The 26,924-nt window shown below is 36.2% G+C and overlaps 2 protein-coding genes across 11 annotated transcripts in view; one reads left to right on the forward strand and one right to left on the reverse strand.

The window, feature by feature from the left end:
* Window positions 1-19,899, reverse strand: part of LOC110112120 (exosome complex component RRP42) — a 38,820-nt gene extending 18,921 nt beyond the window's left edge. The window contains exons 1-5 of the mRNA XM_020844220.2: window positions 19,420-19,899; window positions 16,786-16,947; window positions 16,595-16,651; window positions 16,071-16,163; window positions 14,461-14,539 (exon numbers count right to left, since the gene is read on the reverse strand). Of these exons, the coding sequence (XP_020699879.1) occupies window positions 14,461-14,539; window positions 16,071-16,163; window positions 16,595-16,651; window positions 16,786-16,911 (355 nt within the window). The 5' untranslated portion in view covers window positions 16,912-16,947; window positions 19,420-19,899. The remainder of the gene's footprint in view (window positions 1-14,460; window positions 14,540-16,070; window positions 16,164-16,594; window positions 16,652-16,785; window positions 16,948-19,419) is intronic.
* Window positions 19,900-23,952: 4,053 nt separating this feature from the next.
* LOC110112128 (polypyrimidine tract-binding protein homolog 1) overlaps window positions 23,953-26,924 on the forward strand; it is a 44,617-nt gene continuing 41,645 nt past the window's right edge. For 3 of the 10 annotated variants that reach the window (XM_028701413.1, XM_028701415.1, XM_028701411.1), the window contains exons 1-2: window positions 24,187-24,324; window positions 26,072-26,145. Coding sequence is in view for 1 of the 10 variants with exons in the window: in XM_020844226.2 (XP_020699885.1) it covers window positions 24,142-24,324 (183 nt within the window). In the remaining 9 variants the exon portion in view is untranslated. Of the gene's footprint in view, window positions 24,325-26,071; window positions 26,146-26,924 lie in introns of all 10 variants that reach the window. The other 7 variants (XM_028701414.1, XM_028701416.1, XM_028701412.1 and 4 more) reach the window with 3 other exon arrangements.

Here is a 26,924-nt window from a genome sequence, read left to right on the forward strand (position 1 = left end):
AACTAGGTCAATGGGCTGATTTGGCTGATATCCATACACGATCTCTGCAGGGCTGAGGCCAGTGGTTCGGTTTATAGAGTTGTTGTAAGCAAATTCGGCTATAGGAAGCTTTGAGTCCCAATCCCTAAGGTTTTCTCCTACTAAAGTCCTCAAAAGATTCCCTAGACTTCTATTGACAACCTCAGTTTGGCCATCAGTTTGGGGGTGAAATGCAGTGGAAAATTGGAGCTTTGTCCCCATTTTGTGCCAAAGGGTTTTCCAGAAATAGCTTGTAAACTTAACATCTCTATCGGATACGATTGTCTTAGGAAGGCCATGGAGCCTAACTATTTCGTCAAAGTAAAGCTTAGCGATTGGGGAAGCATCGAATGTTTTGGAGCATGGGAGGAAGTGCGCCATTTTAGAAAATCGATCCACGACCACAAAGACAGAATCATGTTTCCTAGTGATTTTGGTAACCCAGGACGAAGTCCATACTTACATCTTGCCACGGGCGACTAGGTACGGGGAGTGGAGAGTAGAGCCTACGCAAGTCCTCCTAGGGGTTTTATAGAGGACTTTGTACAATGCTATGTGTCATTTGGGTCTCACTCATCAGTGTGACCTCCTTATACTTTTGAATAGAAAAAGACATTGTTTGTTTTTCACTCATAGGCTGATGCGGACATCCAACCGTCCATGCTTATCCGAGGAGGAGCTGAAGATCGACGACCGATATCACTTTGTTTTATTTTAGTTTATTAAGTGTGTTTTGATTTAATTTTACAATTTCCCTTTTTACCCTTTTGTCTTATGTAAGCCCAAGGGGCTAATCTGTCTTTTAATTTCTTTTGAGGCCTATATATAGAGGCCCCTTCTCTTGTATTTGGCATGATGGATTATTAATAAAAAAAATTTGCGTTTTGCACTTGGGTTCTTTGGGAATAACGTTAGTTAAATCCCTATGGGAGGGAGTCGGAGTTTCCACCAGCCGCAGGATGGGTCCGGGCTCGTGGCGTGAAGTCCCTTGGAGAAGGGCAACGTAGTACCCGTCAGCAGCAGGATGTATCCGGGCTCGCAGTTGTATCTTTGATATTTTGTTTATTTGCTTTTGTTCCTTCTTATTGCTCTTCGTCGTTATCTTCATCTTCTTCCTCCTCCCCATCTTCGTTTGGCCGCCGGATTCTAACTTCACCCGATCCCACCCTCTTGGCCGCCGGCCACCTTCCCCCATTAGCTCCTCCACCGCCGGCCACCCTTGTTTGTCTCCATGAATGAAGAATCAATGTCACCTTAATGCTTACCTAAAGAGTTCAAATAATTTAGGAAATTATTTTCATCCTTTGAAATTCAAAATTTGAATTTCAAATAGTTTCCTAAATTAGAAAGCTATTTTAGGAAAGTATTGAATCTCATTCATGATGTAATTCAAACTTAATTTGGGTGATTTAATTTTGGGCGGTTTTCAAAATTTCAAATTCCACTAATTTGAAATTTGAATTCTTTCCTAATTTATCATTCAATTTTGGAAAGTTACTAAATGAATTTTATTTGAATTTCAAATTCAGCTAATTCTTTCTTTGGAAGTGTTTCCAAAAATCTGAGATTTATTTGTTTTCTGGCCGAAAAGCTCCAGGCCCCACTTCCGTTAAATCCCTTTCCAAATCCTGCTTCCCCTTTGGAATTAAATCCCTGTTTTCTCTCTAATTCCACCGCCTCCCTCCCCTCTCCTATTTACTCTAGATAGCTTCCCAATTCAAGGGCCTTGAGTGGAAAATTAATCTCAGCTTTCTCTCCACAATTACTGCTGGATTACTTCCTCCAATTCCTCTACAATCTAGTCCACCGAGATCTGAAAATTCCCTTCATAATTTTATTAGAAATCTGAGACTGTTTTCCCTCTCCCCCAAATGTCTGTTTGCTGTCCGGCACCAGAGGAAGGCTGAAACTATTGTTCTGAAGCCCCTTTCACAAGATTTCTTACCTTTGGAGAGCTCTCAACTGCTGTCCAAGGATTACGGCAGCTCAACCTTGCTGTCCTGTAGACCAGATAGGTCCTCCCTGCTGTCCAAATACCACTAAACCAGCAAACCACTTTTCCGATTGGTTCCCAACTGCTGTCAGCCCCAATTCCGGTGTTGTCCAAGGATTCCTGCTGCCCCAACGGTTACCCCAGCTTGCATGAAGGTTGAATTTTAACAATCCAACAAGAAGAGCTGCTGTCCAAGACTTCTAAAACCCCAAATCTGCTGAGAGATCCTCTCCCTAGCAAAGCCTTTCCTATCCGTTCTACATCATAGGCCCATGCGATGATGGACCCTCATGGAGAATATCAAGCATGACATTCTTCAAGTAATGGCCATTAATTGAAGGGATGTGCTACATGTCCTCCAAATTGATAAATTGATAGGACTTACCTCAATATTTTTTTTCTGATAATGAAAAGGACTTTAAACTAGGCTTAAATTTTCACCAATTTGATGATATAATAGTTGGCCCTTGGTCTGCCTAGCACCAAAACTAGTTCTCCTTATAATTTTTGAAGGTGCATCATGTGCCAAAAACTTTTGAAGTTTTCTTGGGCGTTGGGATGGATTTCTTCGATCAAGTTGAGCACTTCCATTTAAAGTAGGACATCTTGCTCCTAAGTAACGTAGTGCTTGACCTTTATTCAAATGATGATAATTCAACTTTGATAGGTAAGAGTGCCTTAGCTCCAATATCAGGGCATATGGTGTGGATTTAATCAACATCTTCTACATGCTACGATTTACCTATAACACTTCTATCACCTTGGTGTATCATTTCCTCTTATTTTTTGAGAGGATTTTCTTAAGCAATTCAAACAAATGCTTTGTGAAATTCCCCAGCCAAGTAATTTGTCTTTGAGTTGCAGATTGAAGAATATCGTCAACCACATTTTTCTTGGTTGAAGAACCTATATATCTTGGTGCTTCTCAAAGTTTTCCCGTTGTCTAAGATAATAGGATACAACATACTGAATTGATGAATATAACTTCTTTAAAAGGAGTTGATTCAGTCCACCAGGAGAAGCAATTAGTTGCTGCCAACATAAATTAATGTCCCTCCATGATCACGGATCAATGGGCCCAATTATATTCATAACCTAACATTCAAATGACTAGGGCGCCACAATCGAATGTAATGGATTCGATGGTTGATGGATTGTGTCCCCATGAACTAGACCTCATGACACTTCTTAGCATGATTAATACAATCTTCATGGCTAGAATGATTTTCTTATTTGCATCTCCCTAAAACTATTGAAATTTACTTAGGGAATTACATCTTCATGTTTAAAACTCCTGCCTTTATTGATGTTGTGGATGAAAGTTGCGTGCTTTGTAACCTTTCATTGATTTTGATGCTTTGTCTCATCTCTTCCCATCGACAAAAAGCAAACTCTGGAAAAGTTGAGTATTTTGAATTTAAGCATTGTCTAGTAGTTATTGGTGGATATTGATATATATATCATAATAGCAAGTTGAATAGCGAATTCCTCCCCAAGATGTTATTTAAATCGCATGCTTAAGTTTCTCAAGCTATTGGATGTCAAATATTTTTTTCCTTTTTTCTTTTGTTGTTTTTTCTTTGTTCTGTTGTACTTTAAATGTATGACATGGTCACTTGGTTAGAGGCATTGGAGAAAGCGGGTCATGTGTCTGCACAGGTATTCCCATAAGCTTAATTAATATTTTGACTGAGTCATGTTACTCCCTTTTCAACATTCTTTGAAGCCTTGATCGTCTTAACTCTATCATTTATTAAAGTTCAAGAGTAGATGTCTCTATTATAGAGGCTAATTTGATAGCTCCATGATTAGCATTTGTCATGTGACCCTGGGTTTATATCCATCACTGCATTAAGCTTTGAATATGAGTATAGATGAAGGTATTAGAAGCACTTCAATTTCTTTTATCATTTTCTTCCTCGTTACTAGAATGTGGGCACTGAGCCATTTGTTCTAATTATAGGTACCTGTTAAGCACCAATACAATCCTTTGGATGCAAATACAATACAAAAACAAGGAGAAGATTGGATCCACAAATCAGAAGAACAAGCTCAAGGCAACAATGCAAAGTTTATGTTGTACACGCAGTCAAGAAAACGGTCTAAGCACTGACCAACTCTTGGTTTTATTAGAAATAAATCTATAACATAAGGGGTATTTTTGTAAACCAGTTTATTATTATTTTAGACAGCTGACCCTCTTTTTTCGACTTGGAGAAGCCTATAAATAAACCCCCCTTACTGTATGAAGTTATGGAAATGAAATTCTGTAATTGAATTTATGGAAATGAATTTCTACTTTTCCTCTACCTCTTCTTCTCTTTTTCTCTTCTTCTTTCTCTAGGAGTCTCAACCTTCTCAAAAGGTGGCTTATTCTTCTTGATTCAATCAAGAAGCATATCAAATTGGTGTTTTCGTTGAGAGACTTCCCTCTCGTCCACTCATCATTCCAGCCATCAGTTCCTGCTGTCCACCATCCAAGAATAGCCATCAGCCGCAAGAATTGCTGCCCCATCCTCCACCAGCTCACCCAATCAGATCACCCTCCCAGCTGCCTTCCAGCACCTGACTGCAAGCAACAGGAAGCGATCACCTGCCTGGATCAACCGTTCAGCAAACCACCTACTGCAAGAAGCAAGTCGCCTAGCACCTTTGCCGCAAGAAGACATTCTGGCTGCTGTTGCCCACTAGATCAACCATTCCTCTTCAGCTGTTTTTAATCAGCCAAGCCTGGACAAAGCACCCAGCTTTCTTGGACAGCAAGGAAATTCTTCAACCCAGGACTCCATTGGCATCAAATTCTTCATATCTTTTTTTTTTCCTTATTGTCTTTCTTCTTTCTTTTCAAAAACTGATGTTTTTTTCTTCTCTTTCCAAGAAACCCATTCTTCTTTCTACCATCCAGGTTCCATAATTCTTCTTTCAAGATGAAGAACACTGACTTGGCCGAAGCATTACGTACCATACAAACCACTAATGAGTCAGATGCTCATTTCGCTTCCATCGGTTCAACATTACAACAACTTCAAGCATTTATGGACTCCGTTGACAAGCATCTTGACAGCCTACTTGTGGATTGTCCACCTTCCCATCAAGAACATCTACCGTCCACCGGGATTCCAAGATCAGTCAATGCAGGTTTATCTTTTCTTAAAAATATGAAAATACAACTTCCTCGCTTGAACATATTTGATGTAGAAATTTGGATCTTTATAGCGCCGGAATATTTTGATCTTCATAATATGCCAGATTACCACCATATAAGAACTATTTCATTTCATCTTGGAGGATCTGAGGCTATGCGGTATTAATGGATTCGCATGAAAGGCCAAACTCCTTGGCCCAAATTCATGATACCATGAATTTGGGCATCGGCTCAACATTACAACAACATTTTGGCATATCTTCCTATGAAGATTTACATGGCAATTTATCTAAATAAACTCATAAGCATCCGTTCTTAAAAACGAAAATCTTTTGAAAATCTTGCATTTAAAAATCCTTATCTTTTCGAATTTACCCTTATCAATTATTTTATTTCTGTTCTCAAACAAGAATTGTGTAGAGAACTCTTATTAGCCAAACTCATTACTCTTTTAGATGCAATGGATTTAACTCAACATCGTGAATCCAAATTTCAAGAATTTCTTGCACTTCCTTCCCCACAATAGTGGAAATCCCCCCCCCCCATTCCAAACAAACCTACACACCCCTCCATGCCTATAGGCTAACCATCTACCCACACTTCCTCACCAAACTCCTCAAAACCACCCAATCTACCCCTTCGAAAATTCAATTTCTTCGCGAGAAAGGTTTTCGTTTTAATTGCAATTCAAAATTTAGCCCTCAACACCATTACCCTAATAAATTTTATCTCCTAATGGGCACCATTGATTCTAATAATATAGACGACAACCATCATTCATATATTGACCTTGATTCATAAGATTTATCTCCAGTAATAAGTTTAAATGATCTACCTGAGCAATTTAATGCATGATCTTTTCGTTTAACCTGCCATATTAATAAACATAATATTCATATCTTGATCGATAGTGATAACACTCATAACTTTATTCAAGATAACATGTTATCCAACTTGGCATTCACCCCGAACCAATTAAACAATTTAACATTTCCATTGGCAATGGCATTTTACTTCTCTGCAACTCAAAATATTCCCAAATTGCAATTAATATACAATGGTATCCGATCAATTCAGATTTATGCATTCTTTTTATGCACGGGGCTGATATTGTCTTGTGTATGCAATGACTTCAATTATTAGGCTCAGTTTTACAAAATTACCAAGGCCTCACCATGCAATTTATCGATAAAAAATGCAACACCATTCTTCCAGTGGAACTACAACTAATTGTCAATCTAATATCTTTCCATCAATTTCATGTTTTGATATCACATTCTCCATCGATGCAAGTTTTTACCATTCATTCTCAAGGCCTACCACATGCACGCCTTATTGATCACTGTATAAACCTCCCTCCGCTTTCCAAACCGGTCAATATTCATCCTTACTGATATCCTCACTTTCAAAAAGATGCAATGGAACAATTAGTTAAAGAAATGTTACAATCAAGCATTATTCATCATAGTAATAGTCATTTCTCCAGTCTTGTTCCCTTGGTTAAGAAGCGTGATGGTACTTGGCATTTCTATTGTTAAATCCTAACCGTCCCTTGGCATTTTGATCCCAAGACTAGGACGGGAATCCGTAGGAGGCTCACCTATTAAATCCTAGCCATCCCTTAACATTTTGATCCCACGGCTAAGATGTGAATACATGGGAGGCTCACCTGGATCACGTTGATCTCCTTCCATATTTAGATAGCTGATTTAGGAAGTTATATTAGAGCAATTATGCATTATTCTGTAATTCTTTGTTTTTTTATTAAGATATGTTCTATAGATTATAAATAGGGACAAGTTTTTGCAATAAAATTAAGCCTTTTCCCTCTCCAATTCTCTGAATTTAACATGGTATCAGAACCTTCATTGTCGTTGCCGAAATTCTGAATTTTTTGTACTGTCGTGCCTTCATTGTCGGCCTTCCCTTGTAGTTGTTATCCTATCTATAACCAACACAGCCTTCATTGCTGCCCTGCTTGATATAGCCTTCATCTTTGCCCTTTGTTGTCGTAATGTCTGAAGCAAATTCCTCCCAAAGCTTTTGACCAAATGGAGGACTCTATGGTGCACCAAGGAAGAGATCTCCAAAATATGTAACATTCCTATCGCTTAAATGGGAAGAATTATTTGAAGTTGTCTCAATTTGTGAAGGCCGATTTGAAAGGAAAAGGAAAGATAAATCACCTCCTTCGGGTGGGACCAAAAAAAGAATATCCTAATTTTTTAGCATGAGATGAAGTGAACTCCATGATCATATCATGGTTATGGAATTCCATGACTCCGGAAATTAACGATATTTTCATGTTCCTATCTAGTACAAAAGGCATATGGGATGCCGCCAGGCAAACCTTCTCAGAAGCTCGGGATGTTGCACAAATCTTCGAAATTAAAATCAATGTGGGAAGCACAAAATAAGGAGGCAAAACCGTGACTGAATATGCCACTCTCCTTCAAAGCTTGTGTCAAGAACTTGATTACTACAGTTGCATAGAGACCAAGTGTCCAGAAGATGCGGCTATCCTAAAAAGCTTTATTAAGAAAGATAGAGTGTATGACTTTCTTGTAAGATTAAATACATAATTTAATCAAGTTAGAGTTCAGATGCTTAGCAAAAAGTAGACACCCTCACTAAATGAGACTTTCTCTCATTCGTACTGAGGAAAACTGACGAGGCGTAATGCTGGAACCAGAGATCGCAAAAGGTCAGCAATGGTAATAGCCAAAGAGACGTTATGAAAGGAAAGAGGTAAGGATTTCTCAAAACCTCAAGAAAAAGACTCCCTTTTGTGCAGTCATTATAAGAAATCAAGATACACAAAGAAGACATGCTGAAAGTTACTTGGAAAGCCCCCAAATAATGAGTGGAATCAAAGAAGTAGACAAAAGGGAATATCACAAGCAAACACAACAACAAGTCAGCCCAACACAGAAACATAGTTCAGGTTCAAAGAGCTCAACAAAGAAGATATTGATAAGCTAAAACAACTCATGGTATCACTTGAAAAATCACCTACATCTTCTCTTACACTTTTAGGTAAATTTTCTATATCCATTAGATTAAGTGCCTCTAAAAGATTGAGAAGGTTTACCTGGCGGAAAATTCAAATGTATCTTTGTTGGATATTCATCCACCCATAAAGGTTATAAGTGTTGTCATATCCAACAAAGATACATTTGAGTGCTCTTGGATCTTTATTGGATATTCAACTGTATCTTTGTTGGATCCAAGAGTACTCAAATGTATCTTTGTTGGATATTCATCCACCCATAAAAGTTATAAGTGTTATCATCCCTCTACCAAGAAAATTCTTGTATCTGTTGACGTTACTTTTGATGAACAAAAATCTTATTTCACCAAACCTTATTTTCAAAGGGAGACTGAAACTGAGAAAGATGAGGAAAGTGAGCTTGCCCCTCTTGACCTTTCAGCTCCAACTCAAATCAATCCACCTAAACCTGAAATCAAAGCCAATGAAACTGAGGACAAAGCTATTATGGATAATATGAGGTTTGGAAAAGTGTATTCAAGGCATAAAAATTCAAATTATGCTCTAAAGTAGATATAAGAATCTGAACTGTCTCCTGAAATTGAGGTAAATACAAGTTCACAAAAAAACCTCCATTATACCCTATAACCAACTTTGTATCCTTTCATAACTTCTCAACTTCACACAAAAATTTTCTAATAACATTGAATAATATTCATATTCCTAATTATATTTTTGAAGGTTTATTTCGTGAAAATTGGAAAGGTGTCATGAAAGAGGAAATGTAGGCAAGCCCTAGAAAAGATCAGTCGACTGCAAATGGGTATTCCCTGTGAAATATAAAGCTGATGGTACACTGAATTGGTATAGGAGGAGCCAATTGGGGATATAAGGCAAGACTGGTGGCAAAATGGTACACTCAGACGTATGAGATTGACTACCAAGAAACTTTTGCACCTGTGGCCAAGATGAATACCATGAGGATTCCTCTCCTACTAGAAGCTAAGTATAACTGGCATCTGGAATGGTTGCATGTCAAAAATGCATTCCTACACGGGGACTTGGAGGAAAAAATGTTTATGAAGATTCCACCAGGATTCAAGGAATAATCTTGGGGTAAAAAATATGTAGGTTAAAAAAGTCTCTATATTGGCTAAAGCAGTCACCTAGAGTTTGGTTTGAAAGATTCTCAAAAGTCATGCTACTTCATAGATATTGGCAGAGCCAAGGAGACCATACATTATTATTCAAGCACTCAGACTCGAGGGAAGTCACAATTTTATTAGTTTATATATATGATATCATCTTGACTGGGTGGGAATGATGAAAAGGAAAAAGTAATTCTAAAGAAATGTCTTGCAAAGAAACTTGAAATCAAAGATTTTGGTAGATTAAAATATTTTCTTGGAATTGAAGTAGCCCACTCCAGCAAAGGAATCTTCATTTCACAACAAAAATACATTAATGATCTTCTTAAAGAAACAAGTAAACTAGCTTGTGAACCGGAACCAACACTAGTAGAACCAAATCTCAAATTGGGGGAAGCTAAAGAAAATCCAAATGTAGATAAAGGAGCTTACTAGAGACTTATGAAAAAATTGATCTACCTTTCCTACACCAGACCAGATATAGCATTTACTGTAAGCATGGTCAGCCAGTTCATGCAAAATCCAAGGCAGACAGAATACTGCACTATCTTAAGAGAAACCTAGGTAAAGGGATTCTCTTCAGTAGAGACTATGGAATAACCCCATAAGCAAATACTGATGAAGATTATACAGGATCACCAGTACAATAGACATCTACCTCGGGATGCTGTACATTCCTTAGAGGAAATCTTGTTACATTGAGAAGCAAGAAACATAATGTGCTGGTAAGATCTAAAGCAGAAGCATAATACAGAGCTATAACCTCAGGAATATGTGAGCTACTGTGGATCAAGATAATTCTAGAAGACCTACGGATCAAGTGGGAATGACCCATGAAACTACACTATGACAACAAATAAACAATCAGCATAGCTCAAAATCTGGTTCAACATGATAGGACCAAGCACATAGAAGTGAACAGACATTTCATAAAGGAGAAATTAGACAATGATTTTATATGTATCGACCATATCTCATCAAAAGACCACCTTGAACATGTTCTTACCAAGGGATTCGATAACTCTACCTTTTTGGGACTGATTAACGAGCTAAGAATGATGGATCTGTATTCCCCAGCTTGAGGGGGAGTGTTAAATCCTAGACGTCCCTTGGCATTTTAATCCCAAAGCTATGATGGGAATCCATGGGAGGCTTGACTATTAAATCCTAGCCATCCCTTGACATTTTGATCCCACGGCTAAGATGGGAATCCGTGGGAGGCTCACATGGATCACGCTAATCTCCTTTCATATTTAGATGACTGATTTAGGCATGATTATATTAAAACAATTATGCATTATTATATATTGTTTGTTTCTTTATTAAGATACCCTATATAGATATATAAATAGGGATTTGTGCAACAAATTAAGTCTGTTCCCTCTCCAATTCTCTGAATTTAACATCTACATTTGTTATCGCTCACTTAATTTTCTAACTAATAAAGATAAATTTCTAATCCCAACAATAGACAAGTTATTGAACAAATTACATGGTGCAACCTTCTTTTCTAAACTTGACCTCCATTCCGGATATCATCAAGTTTGTATGCACCCAAAAGACATCCATAAAATAGCTTTCCACACACACGATGGTCATTTTGAATTCTTATTAATGCCTTTTGGCCTTACAAATGCATCATTTACTTTTCATGATTTAATGAATCAAGTCTTCCTTTCTTATCTTCGCAAATCTGTCAATTTTTTTTTATGATATTCTCACTTATCTTAGGTCTATTATTTAGAGTAATGGTGAAATAGATGGAGATATTAGTAGAATTCAAGTGATATGGTTGAAGTGAAGGAATGCATCGGGCTTGTTGTGTGATAGAAAAGTCCCCCTCAAATTTAAGTGAAAACACTATAAGATGGTGGTGAGCCTTGTAATGCTTTATGGCGCAGAATGCTAATCATTAAAAGGAAGCATAATATTAACTTAAGTGTTGCAGAGATGAGGTTGCTCAGGTGGATGAGTGGCTTTACTCTTAGAGAAAGGACACAAAACGAGCATACGTGAAAAGGTTGGAGTAGCTCCAGTTGAAAATAAGTTTAGAGAGAGTATCATTACATGGTTTGGTCACATAAAACGACAGCCTTTCGATGACCCGATTATGAGAGTAGGTGTAATAGATTTGGCTTATGTAAAGAAAGGTAGAGGTAGACCTAAAAAAACTTAGAAAATCTTAGAAATGACCTTTCTTTATTAGATTTAAATGAGAATTTATCTCTTAACATGACAATGGAGAAAAAGGATTCATATAGCCAACCCCATGTAGTGGGATAACCAATAGTTCTACCCTCTTTCTTCATGAAGATCATCTCCAAGTGGTTTTTCAATGCCTACATGATAATCATCTTTTTTTAAAAACTAAAAAAGTGTCAATTTTTTTTAAATTTCAATTGAATAACTTGGCCACATTGTCACCACTGGTAATGTTAAAGCTGATCCAAAGAAAATTAGAGCCATGCTTAATTGGCTCATGCTTAATTGGCTTATTCCATCTTCCTTAAAACATTTAAGATCTTTTTTGAGGTTAACCGGCTAATACCGTTGTTTTATTTCCAACCATGCCTCCATTGTTGCTCTATTAAACAATCCTCTTAAGCAAGATGCTTTCAAATGGGACACGACTATCTCCAATGCTTACAAAAGTTTAAAATTAGCCATAGCTTCTGCCCTTACCTTAGCTCTCCCAAATTTCAACAAACCTTTTGTATTAGAAATAAATGCCTTTAACACTACTACTATTGGTGTTGTTTTATTACAAAACAATCATATAATTGCTTTCTTTAGTAAGAAATTGGGCCTACGTTTATCTCAATCCTCCACTTACCTAAAAGAACTTTATGTCATTATTGAGGTCATTTGCAAATGGCAATAATATATCTTGGGCAGTAAATCTATCATTCGTGCTGACCATAAAAGCCTCCGAGAACTACATAATCAAATTTTACAAACCCCGATCAGCAGTACTACCTTCATAAGCTTTTAGGTTTCAACTTCATTATTGAATTAAGCCCGAGAAATCTAATACAGTCGCCAACTCCTTATCTCGTATACATGATGCCATGGAGTTTTCTACTTCCTCTCTTGCTCCATTATTTTCATTAATTACAAATTTATCTCTTTTCTTCAACAGTTAGAACAAGAATCTCTCTCGTCCCCAGAGATACTTTAAATTACATCACAATTGGCAAAAGGAGAACTCTCCACAATAGATTACCATATCAAGGTTAACCTCTTATATTATAAAAATCACATTTACATTAATAAAGATTTTTTCCTTAAAAATATTTTACTTATTAAATTTTATCCTACCCCTCTTGCAGGTTATAGTGGTCCATTTAAAACCATCGAACGCCTCACTACGATTTTTTACTAGCAAGGTTTACATAAAGATGTTGAATTTGTTCATCAGTGCCACATTTTCAAGAAATTAAATCCTCAAACATGGCGCCTAATGGTCTACTCTCTCCTTTTCCAATACCTTATCAAGTTTGGGAGGATTTGCCATGGATTTCATAATGGAACTACCAAATTCTAGAAGTTACACTACCATTTTGGTTGTTATTAATCGTCTTTCCAAATACGTCCATTTTGGTCCCTTGCCCACCACATATTCAGCCTCCCAAGTTGCTACTCTCTTTGTCAATATGGTTGTCCGTTTGCACAATTTCCCAAAATCCATTGTCTTAGATAAATAGAGTATTTTTAAAGTAAATTCTCATGTCATATTTTTACTCTAAGTGACACAACACTTCACTATAGAATTGTATATCATCCACAAATAGATGGTCAAACTGAGGTCCTAAATAAAGGTTTATAACAATATCTTCATGCCTACACTTCCAACTCACCCAAACTATGGTCTACCTTTCTATGTTGGGCCGAACTCTCTTATAATACTTCTTTTCACACTGCCATTAAGATGCTTGATATCAGGCCCCTTTATGGACGTTTAACTCCCTCAATACCTTCCTATGTTAACAGCACCTTAAACATTCACTCTAGATTCATAACTAACGAACCACCGTACTCTTTTACAAACACTCCGCACTAAAATGCAGCAAGCCCAACAAAGAATAAAATTAATGGTTGATTGCCATCGATGTGATTTACAATTGTCCGTAGGAGATCGGGTTTTGGTTAAATTACAACGTTTTCGTCAAAATTCTGTAGTTTGTTGTACCCACTCCAAACTGTCCACATGATATTTCAACCCCATTCATGTTCAATCCATTGTCAGTAAAGTGACATATCATTTTAACTCTTCCTCCAAACAATAAGATTCATCTCGTCTTTCATATCTCTATCCTCAAACCTTTTTTTGGCACACCTCCCACTACCATTACACCTCTTCCTCTTCTTATCCATAACAATCATGGACAAACTCTTAAACAGGTTCTTTTAAAATGGACACTTTCTAATCAGGAAGCATATGAGTATCCCATAGAAGACTGGCCCTTCAGGACTAATGATATGGTATTTCATGAACCGTTTACAAATTTTAAGAAATAAAGGCATACAAAAAAAATCAACCATAAAGATGGTTAATCCTCCAGCACATGGTGAAGATGAGCATTCCAAGTAACCAATGCTTGGTCAGTGATAGTTTCAAATGAGTAACCATATAAACTGAAGTATGGCTCTAGTTGATATGCCAACCATTCAATTTCTCAGAATTGAGAGAACCATCATATGTTGGGATATCGATTTTGGCCTTTACTCCTGGCATGTCAACGTGTGCCCCGGGAAGAGAGCTTCACATTTTCAGTCAAAAGAGGAAAATGACAGTAAAGAAGAAAAGTTGAACAAAAAGTATTATAATCACATTATGGCAAGGGAAGCAATTTTTTGGGATTTCAAGTTCAATTATCTTCATTAAAATGGGAATTAAAGAAGGGGGAGAGGGTGTTAACAGTAGATAAAAGGAACTTCATTAAAAATGCATGAAAACATTACTAAGAAGACAGAAGTTTCACATCAAACCATGCCTGAATATAATTCTTCATGAATGAGACAACAGAGTCATCATATATTGAAATACATAAATCAAATTAACTTGCCATGGATCTCTGGATCAACTAGGTGGAAAATTTCTGGAAATTAAAAAGGGGCACAGAGGACATGAATTTTTTTTTTTTTTCAAAATAACCAAGTAAATTACCAGCCCCGCTTTTACCACCCAGTAAGCATCTCTGCAGTCCAACTGAGAGCTCAGCAGATAACTCTTCACCACCTCTGCCCTAAGAAGATATATTGACCACAAATCAGTGAAGATACTGGAAACTTCTGTAACTATGCTCGTGAAAATATTTCTGAAAAAATATTAAGCATGAAGTCAAACTAGTATAAATAACTCTAATTGATAGAATGACTAATCAGTTCATCATGAAACAACCTAGTTGATGCTGTATAAAAAAAGTTTACTGTAAATGATGCGGTGTGTTAACTGTCATAGCCAGTTCCTCCCACTTCTTTCATTTTTCCAGTAATTCCTAAAAAATGGAAGAAGGGGTCATTATTAATGTTTAGAGAACAACAGTTGTACTTGTCCATGGCCATTATATCATGTTGTATGGATACTATAGTTGCGGAAGCAAGTTAGTGAGTGGGAAATGAACTTGCATAAAGGATAGATGAAATATATGTGGGAAGGCCTAAGAATCGCAAAGGAGGATGGAGGACAGCCAACAACAAGGGGATTTTGACGAAAACAATCAAGGGGCCATTCACATGGTCAGCAAACTTGTATATCTGATGGATGTCCTCAATTTTAAGAAATGAATAGGCAAAGCAGAGAGAAAATCTATGGAAATAATATCAAGTTGGCAAGCAATGAAATAAGGTGAAACTTGTAACAATCTGAAATGTCTGCATTAGACTTATGCATTAAACTATCTACTAACTACTAGATTGTGTAGCCAAATACTACAAACCTAGAATGCTAGAATAGGGTTTAAGACTTTTTTACTGTTCAACTGACAATTTTAAGAACCCTAAAAATTGAATTGCAAGACAAATGACTTGGGAAAAAGAAAAAGAAAACAAATGCCTCGATCTTCTAGCCAGACTGTCTGATCAAATTTTTCCAACCATCCCTCTTCCGATTTTCATTAACGATAAATGCTAATTAAGGCTCCATTTGGCATAATTTTCAACCGATTGTCCCTACTTAGACAGTAGAAGCAACTTTAAGATGTTTGAAAAAACAGCTACAAGAAGAAAAAAAATCCAATTGTACGAAAGATAAAAGAACTTCCTTCTTATAACAATAATTCAGGAACCTTCACAGAAGAGTACTTTAATGATATTAATTAATTAATCATTAAGAAAAATACATTATAGTATAATATTGGGAAACTCATAATAACATTCATTACATCCACAACCAACTCATATTAGTACTATGACAGATTTTTACCGAACAGTCATTCACAGTTCTTGACAGCACAGAACAACACCCGGCACAGCACAACACAAGACACAATGCCAAACATAGCCTATAACTCACTCATCCCTATGACAGTACCAGCCAAAAACTTCAAACACAATCTCAAAATGACATCTCCTATTATTAAATCAACTTAATCTCTGTTTCTAAGCCATACCTCCAACCTTTACCATTATTGTGTCAATTTTACATTCTGAAAGACCAACTTTGAATAAATTATAAGAGATCCCCCGTTTTAACAGGAATAATGTTGAAGATGTTAAAACTTTAAAGAGCTAACACAAGCTAAACTAATCCATTCATAATAAAAGAAGCCAACCAACCTCAAACACTGGTGCTGCAGTTGGGCTGCAATCAATAAAAATAGAAACTTTTCCTTTGTCTGGTCGAAGAGGAGCAGGCTTCCCAAGTTCAGCCTGCATGAAAAACATTGCCAACACACATAGAATCCACTCAACGACAAAAATAACGATACAAAGTTGCATCCACATACACAAAAGTTTTCAGGAGTTATAAACATAGGTAATCAAATCCCAATTTGAAGCAATTGAAAGCATAATAAATAAAAACAAGAAAAATCAAGGACGAGGCCATTCCATGGAGAAGCCTCAATTTAAAATAAGGGGCCAGACAGATAACTGTAGAATAAAAGCTAAGTGTCAACTAATATTTTGAGGGTGAAAAAGAGAACAATTCCCTTTGAAGTTTTGTTAAAAAGGCTCTTTTGCTCCTATGCTATTGAATGAAACAACGGAATGATTGCAAAGTACAGTTCATCCAAAGATACTTCTTTCAAACAAACTTTTTTTAGCCAAAGCACTAGTTCTAGCACCAGTAACATCATTACCTTGATGCTAGCTATGACATCAGTTGCACCCATCGTAGCCCGAGCAGAGCCATTAGCCTATCATAAAACCAACAAAAGAAATTAAATGGATAGAAAAATCAACTGAAATTTTATGAAAAGGAGAACAAACATCACCATTAATTATTGAGAAAATGCCAAAAACAAATTAGGAGCATAAACATCATTAAAACCTGAGGAATAACTCCAGTTTGAACAGAGATAGGCCTGAACTGCAGTCGTTGTCTGCCATCTGATCGAAGATCTTGTGCAATCCCACCATATATAAACTGCCTCTCTCCTGCTGATAGCCCCACCATTCTTTTCAACGATTAATACAAAGATGGGTGAAACACCTATATACAAGATAAATGATAGGACTAGTAAGAAATAAGTATAATGATTGGATCAAAACCCACATTAAGACTCAGCTTGTCTCCGCATAAGTGCTTGGAAGTGTTTGGTGCTGAGTTCCTAAATTGAGCTTCATTAAAGTGAGTTTTAATGGTGGTTGTTTGCTTTGCATAAACCCCGTTCTAATGGGCTGAGGCCCAATGTTTGCTTGGGTACAATAAGTTTTATTTAATCAATCAGCTCATTGATTTTATATTATTTTATTATTAACAATAAAACATCATTTTAACACATTCTCTTTTTAATGACATATTATTTTATTGTTATTTTAAGAATAAACGAAATAGAAGTGACTTCCATAAGATCATAAATGCAACTCTATTCACTCCTGATGAGTTCAAAAAATATAAACTCCCTTTCATCCACTTTCAAGTTTCCAAATATTTGAACTCAACTTTGAAATTCATTCTAATAGCTTCCAAACCTTCAAAAAAAGGCCTAATAGCTCAAAATATTTAAGGCATATTCATTTCTATGTCAAAAGTATAATTAGCATGTTATGTTATCAGATCAATGTTAACCTGCACAACTATTATTCCATAATCGAATGTAATATTAACGACAAAAAAAGTCATAGTATCGTACAAATCTAGTTCAAGACACCTTGACCGCAATCAAACTACTTAAGCATAATTAGTTTCACAAAAATAGACTCCACCAACAAATCCAAAATGACAAAATTACATATAAATGAAGCTTATATTGCTCGGATTGCAACATAAGAGATTCATATATTTTACCTGAGCGCGAGCCAACAACACAAAATTGACTCAAGCAAGTGATGAGGATTTGCGTGAAGGGATCAATACACTCAAATAACTTAATTCAAATTATATAAAAATTAAATATTAAAAAAATTTAAAGTTATCCCACCACATAGGATAATCCTGGCAAAATTATGCACATGTGTAGTATCTTGTAGCCTCCTCCCATGCCTCTTAGCCATATCGTGTTGTATATCAAGTCCCATTCAACCATTATTAAAAAAAAATCATAATATAAAAATGATAACTACTTAACTAGACACTATCCCGACTTCCTCTCAGTCTCTCTCGCACATTACAACCCATTTATAGGCACCTCTCGTTCTCTTACTAGTTCATCCCTCGTCACTTCACTCCTCCCTCGCTCACACCAAATTGCTCACCTGCCTCTTCTCACTTGCAAATCCTCTCACCAACAACTCTAGTACAACCCCTAACCCACTCTCTCTCAACTTTTTTTGCCCTATAGTTGCTCACAATTCACCCATCTCTAGCTTATTTTTGCTAGCTCGTGTCGTCTCTCAATCTCTAGCAGGGTAATGATCATCGTTAGATCTTTACTATGTCATAAATCTCGTGATTGCAATATGATGTATCAAAGTTATAGTATGTAGTGTTATATTTGATGTGATTGCCCTCTGCAATTTCAACCTAATACTCTATTATGTTATGCTATTGCGATTGCAATTTGACATATCAATGTTATAATATATTGTATTATTACTATTGTCATTGAACTCTATTATAACAAAGTTATATTATGTTACGTTATAGCTATTATGATTGCAATCCAATATATCAAATTTATATTCTTTTATATTATATTTGTGGCCTTGTTTGAACTAATTTCAAACCTTAGTTGGCCATATTCAAACCATATTTAAAAAAAAAAATTAATAGATTTGAATCTTAGTCAAAATTTGCTTGAATCTTGTTCAAAATTTCATTCAAACTTTATTCTAAACTTATTCAAAAGTTATTTAAAATTTAGTTAGAACTTTATTTGATCCTTGTTCAAACAAACTTTGTTCTTAGTGGACTTCAATGAGCAATCCTCGAATACAAGAGGGTATTTTTTTCCATGAACTTCCAAACTTATTTCTCTAATTAAAGAAATAATAGAGGTATTTGGCCAATTATGACTAGTTATATACTGTAAAATTTCCCATCATAAAGCGGTTCATTTATGTTGTTGAGAAATCTTTATATCTCTATCATTTCTAAATCATTTAATATGCATATAATAAGTTAGAACCAAGAAGTTTGCAATTATTTTTAGTTTTCTAAGATCAGGCAATGTTAATACTTTGTTCAAAGACAAGCTTTTTATTTTATTATTGAAAGAGGGAAAACGATAAATAAGTTTAAGGTTGTGGAGAATTTTGAGCTTATTTTATTTTGTCACTTGAATTGAGAAAATGAATTTGATGAGACAATTTGTGTTATGGAAGCATTAAATAATTTTAAGGTGTGTGCCATGATGAAATTATTTATTTTAAGCATGAAAATCATTTTGTGTAAGCTCTAAACTGAACTTAACAATCAATTTGCAAAATGACTCTTGACACGTAATTTAGCGTTCAGCGATGCAATATGACCTAGGAAATGTACCGGCGAAGGTGATTCTAGGATTGGGTTTGAAGTGTTTACCTCCTAGGAAGAGCCCAAAGTGCAAAGCGGCTTCAATGGAAGACCAGGATGACAGCACGAGAGTAACTCCACGTGTATGCTCCTGATCAAACTAACCAATGTGGAAGAGCACACTACCCGGAGCCGCCAAGCACAGGGCTAGGGAGATCAACCTAACGTGGAGGAGGAAATGATCATCACCCCGCTAGCAAAGGCAAATGTCGAAATGGGCAGTGGAGGACTGTCGATCTGTCAAACTTCAGCAAAGATCTGGCGAATCCGGCGGAACAGCTAGTACGCGGCAGCAAGGTCACGTACCGACGAGAGGCGCGATGGAGAGGTTGCGCAGCGAGGCGAGGCGCAGCCCGGTAGTGGTGATGAGTGGCGCTGCACGTAGAAGCTAAAGCGCAGAGGTTGGTGAAGGCGGGCAACCGAGCTCGGCTATGAGGAGGCGCAAGCGGCAGGGCTCGGGCGCTGCACTGCTTGGAGTTCTGGCTGCGAACATAGAAAGAAAGCACAAATACGGTCCACGTTCCTCCGGCACGTTTATTTGGTCCGGTTACGTTGGTCACCACTCATATAGAGTCACCTAGCCGGCACTAAACCGCCGACCTGACCGAAGAATAGTGGGTTTGTCACTGGTGCCTATTTTAAATCCATGATGATCGGATAAGCAGCCCATCATGGTATTGTAATATTTTAAATATATATTCCTACCCGGTAGATTTTCATTTGGCTTTACTAGATTCAAAGACGAAGCGACTTCTGCAACAATTCCTTTCCTTCGTAGTTCGCAAGCATTTGCCGTTAGTTTGAAGCAAATTTCCGATCGAATACCTCTACAGAGACAATGCCTCATGTTAGAAATTTCTTCCGAGGTACATTCATTCTTGTTATATAGTTTATCTGGTTAAAAAAATTTAAAAAAAAAAAATCGTTGTTTTAGGGTTAGGGTTTACTTATTAATGTTCTTTTTAGTATAAAAATTTGAATATATATTGTGAGAACGATTCAAATCAATCAGAGTTTCGTGTTTTGTAGTTTATAGTAATGCTCGGTACTAATCGGTATTCAGTATTCGATGCTGCTCGGTACTGCTCGATACAGCGCAGTATTCAGAGTTAATACTCGGTATTTACAGTAAATATCTTAATATTTTATATGTAATATTTTGTTCGTTGTTGCTCGATACTGCTCTGTAGTGTTCGGTGCTGATCGGTGCTTCTCGATACTGCTCGGTACTGCTCAGAATACCATACTTTGGAAGGAGCCTTCTTGTATATATGTCATTGGCACAACCTATGACGTGTATTAGGTAATACAATCTCTATCGTCATAGCCATTGCTTGATCCTGATCAGTGAATATAGTAACTAGATGTTTGTTATCCATAATTCTTAAAAATATTCGAAATAGTCAGGAAAAATAATCAATTGTTTCCTCGGATAGAGATGTCACCCCTAATATAATGTTTTGCCAATGGTTATTAACTCCAATAATAGGGGCACAGGCTAAATTATATTTGTTAAAACGATAGCTTGTATCAAAAAATTATGACATCCCTAAAGCAGACGTAATCAATTCTCTCAACCCATCCAAAAAAAAACCAACATGTCTTCTTCATCAATTTGCACATCCCATTCAAACATGTTGTCTGCAGCTACTCGGTCTTTAAACAATTTGATTAGCAAATTGGTGTCCCCGTTCTCAATTTTGGCTCTTTTCTACTTATAAATGTAGTTGTATGCGTACCTCTTTGTGAATCTCATATTTCCTAAATCTCTCACCTCATCGAATAGATAGGAAAATGCATTAACTGTTCTTATGCCAGCTTCAGACATTGATTTAAGAACGGAGGCATTTCCATTACTGATGTGCCTAGATGATCTCAGTAAATGTTGATCATCCGGTTTAGCCAATTCGTGATTGTAACTCTCTACCGATCTTTTCACCACCCATATTCCATCTTCACTGACCGCAAATCTTATCATAGTTGGACATCCAGTTCTTATAGTCGATCTTTAAAATTTGACCTTCTTTTTTTTGTCTCCTTCTTGAATCCGGCTTTGGAACAGACAAAATCCTTTGATTTTATTTTCCTTGAATTTGACCAGAATGAATGATGTTCTTTCCGAACACTAAAACCATGAGAATGCGCATTTGGCAATAATTATCATATGCTTCCTTTTTAGAGTTGTAAACCCCATGTGAAAAAATAATTCAAAGTTTTATATATTATTGGACCAAGCTATTAATTCCGAGCAATACCGCAATAACTGTATACCGAGCAATACCGAGTTTTGTTGAAACTTATTTCTTGGTACACCTATGAAACTTATCTATAAGCTCGGTACAAGGTAGACATAATCGACGTAAACAAACATAAAAAAGGAGCATACCGAGCAATACCTATAAATACCGAGCATTACCAATTTATACCGAGTTATGTAGGCTCGGTACACTGAACCTATAAAAACATATGGTACTTATCTATAAGCTCGGTACAAGAAACCTATAAATACCGATCAGTACCTATTTATACCGAGTAATGTAGGCTTTGTAAAATGAACCTATAAATACCGAGCAGTACCGATTTATACCGACTTATATAAAACCTTTTTTATCTTGGTACACATATGGTACTTATCTATAAGCTCGGTACAAGGAACCTATAAATACCGATCAATACCTATTTATATCGAGTTATGTAGGCTTGGTACAATGAACCTATAAATACCGACCAGTACCGATTTATACCGACTTATATATAAACTTTTTTTATCTCGGTACACATATGGTACTTATCTATAAGCTCGATACAAGGAACCTATAAATACCGAGTAATGCCGATTTATACCGACTTATATATAAACTTTTTTTTATCTCGGTACACATATGATACTTATCAATAAGCTCGGTACAAGGAAATTATAAATACCGAGCAGTACCGATTTATACAGACTTATGTAGAAATTTTTTATCTCGGTACACATATGGTGCTTATCTATAAGCTCGGTACAAGATAGACATTATCGACGTTTAAAAAAAAAACACATACCGAGCAATACATATAAGTACCAAACAGTACCATATGTGTATCAATCAATACTCCAATCATTCTCTCTCGGTACGAATATGGTACTCATGGATAAACAAAAAGAAATAATCATATGTAGCTTGATTTTAAAAATTTATATTGTAAAACATCTGCATAGATAAAAAATTACTTGTATGAAATCAAAAAAATCTTCATCAACATTATAAGTGCCAAATGTTTCATCGAAATCGTCTGAGTCTTCCAAAGAAACAATCATTGTCTTATCTTCCATCTCCTTGAACCCTACGTGAAAACTTTCTCTTCGTGATGTAAACCCTAAATAATGTATAACGTCTTCAGATCATAATTGGCCAAACATTTAAAGAAGGGGCGGATTTTTAACTTTTCCCGCCCGTTTAAGTTAAATTACGTCGGGGCGGCTCGAAATGGTGTAAAACACGTGACCAATCAACAAATCATGATGGGTTTGGGTCGGGTTTCCGGGCTGATACGTGGCGCTATAACAGTGGATGCCGAACGTAGCTCTACGTTTGGTGACCTGACCTAATAAAAGTTCCGGCTGGAGAGGATCGAGCCTTAGAGAAATTATTAGGTGCAGACACAAAAGGTAAATCTAGATTATGTGGAGTGGAGATTTGATATTTAATTGGATTTATTTTTTATTTTATATATTTAATATGTCTATGAAATTTTAAATCAAAATTGTAATCAAAACGTAGATAAAATATATGTAAAATACATATAAAGCATAGTCAGAATATAATAAAATTAAAGTGTAACTAAAGTGCATATAAAATTTAAGTAAAGTACAAATAAAATGCACAAAAAATATAATTATAATACACCCAACGTGTTAAATTTTAAATAGATGTCAGTAAGTATCTAAACTTCCCGATGCTTAGGCCTTCGATCATGTTCCATTAATTTAACTCAAAAGTCAGAAATACAAATATAAATTTAAATATATTTTTAAATAATTTAATTACTTGCTCAAATTTCAACATGCAATCTTTCTTTCGCCCGTAAGATTTGAACCCTAAGGGGGTGTTTGGTATATGATTGGATTCAATTTTAGCATGATTTACTAAATCAAAATTTTGAAAAGTGTTTGGTATGAAAAATTTTAAATCCTGTTAAATCTCTGAAGCTGTTTGGCAATAGATTGTGCTGCGGGAAGAAATTCTGAGCGTTAAATCCGAATAGAAATGAGATTAGGATTTAGATGAATTTATCGAATTTATGATGTAAATCTATAAATCTTGAATTTAAGAATTTGCGGGATTTACCATAAATCCTGCTAAAAACGAGTAAACGACCGATAAATCCTATACAAAACACTCCCTAAAAACCCAAAACACAGCGGGTCGGGTCGGCGACTTTTCTTCATGCTACGTGGGGTTATAACATTGGTGGCCGAACGTAGAAGAGCGTACGTTCACCGGACTAAATAATTGTTCCTAATGTCGATTGTATCTCTCTTCATCCTATTTAGACAAATTCCTTTATCTACATCTCACGATTTATAAGCCTGTCGCTGAAGAAAGAGGTTTCGCCGTTTCGGAGCCTCTTTCTAAACCCTAAACCAAATATTCACGTACTCGCTGTTTAGGCATTATCCATACGGCTTTTCGAGGCAAATATTCTCGAAAGCCCCGGGCCACCTGACCCAGATCGGAGCTTCAGAACATGTCTTCATCGGGACAACCACAGTTTCGTTACACGCAGACGCCTTCCAAGGTGTTGCATCTCCGGAACCTTCCTTGGGAGTGCACGGAGGAGGAGCTTGTCGAGCTCTGCAAGCCGTTTGGGAAGATCGTCAACACCAAATCCAACGTTGGCGCTAACCGCAACCAGGCCTTTGTTGAGTTTGTGAGTGTCCATCTTCTTTTTCTATTCTCTTTCGGTTATCAAATGAGTTGTTGCTGTTGCTTTCATTAACTGGATTTTGCCGGGGCTTTCAATATTCAGCCCTCCTAGATCCTTCAAAAAATATGTGTTTGTTGCTTTCCATTTAAGATTATTGTGACCTCGTCACAATAATCTTTGTGCTTTAGGTTTTTTTTTTTTTTTTTTATAATCCTTGCTTGTTTTTTGGGCGAGAAGGTTTGCATGCGACCAATAGTTATTTGAATAATGTCAATGCTCGGAATGCATTGGAATAGGTGTAGATGTAGTTATGGAAAGCCAAAGCAAGATCTATGGTGAAATTGCCAATGTTCCGTGGCCATGAAGATGTGAAGTATTTGTACGAAAACAAGGGGAAAAAAGGCATTTGAGTTGCCTAATATTTGATGTATTTTACGTTGATTGAAATATATGCTGATTCAGCATGTAAGAAGCCAGCAAGTAGTGTTGTTATCCTTGAGACCAACACACAATTTTGATTTTTCGGTGGAATTGACGTGTTGAATAGCCAGTATTTTTCTATGATGAGCAAACATTGAAGCTTGGCTCCTGGGAATCGATGCTGTTATTTTATTTAGGATCATAGAAAATTCATTTGCCATGTCTGTGGTCATCATGCTATTGCATTAAATATTTTCACTTCACTAGTAGACCATTAACTCCATACAATTTTTTTTTGTTGATGCCTTTGTCTTGAAGGGGTTCAAAATTATTTTCTTTTACTTTTTGTGAAACTGGATGCATGCCATGAGGACCCCCACCAAAAAAAAAAAAAAGACACATGCCACCGCTACCATACAACCCAAATCTCTCGAATAAAGGAACTCATTATTTCAACCTTACTCTAATCTAATTTCATTTACCCCTACTTGGACCCTGATCATGACTTTCCATAATTGTGATTTTATTGAAATTTTATGTATAACAATGACCCCCACAGAGTCAACCATGTGGATTGAGGTAAAGAGATGATACTGCTGAGCTGAATGTACTTGAGGAATAGAGGGAGAAATCTTGACCTTATTTAGAGATCGTGCTCTTCATACAATGGAATTGGTGTGCTAAATTGTTTGAGATTTAATTATGGTTGAAGTTCAGTGAGAGGATCATTATTCAAGGAGATGATTGTCATTTTGCAGAAGTGGGAACAACATTTTCCAAATGTACGTATTTGATGGAAATAAAAGGGACTGGAAGAGAACAAAAATAACTTTCAAATTAAATTGTTTCAAATGCTTTTATCACAGGTGGTCCTACTAGAAATCTTTATTATCTATCATTGGGGATTTTGAATGTGCTTTTTGTTTCCATGGTTTAGCAAAGTTCAGGTCTTTGATTTTTTTACAGAAAAAATTATCATAATTGAAATAAATTGTTCTCCTTTTCACTTTTATGTGAAGAAATAGCTTTATGCGATTGCATTCTGTGGGGTTTGATGTGATTGACATTCTAATATAATGAATTAGAAACTTGAGATTATTTCCATTCTTTTGTATATCATAAGCCATTCTTTTTCTGAAACCTTGTGCTTGATTTAAGAGGAAATATCATGATCTCCCTTTTGAAGCCCGTTAGAAATTTATAGAGTTTTTTCGCATGGAGTTTCTCAGCAAGACAAATTTCAGGACTTGCAAACCCATCCGATTTTCCCCCTTTTCCTTATGCTTCCTTACCTAGTTTCTCTTACATGGGGTACTTGTGGATTTGACAGAATCACAACCTGTGGGTGGTCCTATTGAAAGAAGGCTTCAATTTTAGGTGCTACTCACTACCTTAAATTTATGGGTGTGCTCACTTTCTCTTACTCTCCATTGCACTTCATATTTCTTCTTCATTCCATTGTACTATTTTTTTCCCCACGGTTGTTTGCTTCATTGTTATTTAAATGCAGTGCTGCATTATTATTTAGATTTCAGGTCATTCTATAGTTTGTACACCCGCATTATTGTTAAAAAAATTGTACCACTGCCTATAATGATCAATGGTAATTTAGGCATTATGTGGTTTTCTTAGTGATAAATTTGTTCTGATTTACTTCTAGGAAAGGTTCATATTTGAATTGCTGCAAATCTTAAGAGGGCAATCAAGAAACTTTTAGAGGAGAAATTATTTTTTGCATGCCTTATTCACTAGAGATACCCCATAGGGGAATCAATATAATATTCTATAGCATACCCAAACATACTCCACCCTCCAATATAATGATATTCTTATTTTGATATTTTCAGCATATCTATCAATTAGTTACGTGTTATATAATCAAGAAAATGATAGAGGACCTAAAGATTTTGTAAAAGAATCAACTACTTGTTATGATTTTGCGCATGAGGATTGACAATCTTCATTGAAAACTGAATGAAATAACAATCAACCTTAACTTGTTTGGTCCTTCATGAATGTACAATGGCTGACAATGTTGCTGACAACATGATTGTCACAGTACGCAACTATTGGACGTGTAACTGAAAAATCAAACTCTAAAAAAGATTCTTTATCCACATCATCTCAAATGCATCATTTAGCCTGAACATTAGATCTAGCCACAAGGCCCACATGTATTTCTT

This window comes from Dendrobium catenatum, unplaced genomic scaffold (genome assembly GCF_001605985.2).
Source record: "Dendrobium catenatum unplaced genomic scaffold, ASM160598v2 fragScaff_scaffold_1687, whole genome shotgun sequence".
Lineage (NCBI taxonomy): Eukaryota > Viridiplantae > Streptophyta > Magnoliopsida > Asparagales > Orchidaceae > Dendrobium > Dendrobium catenatum.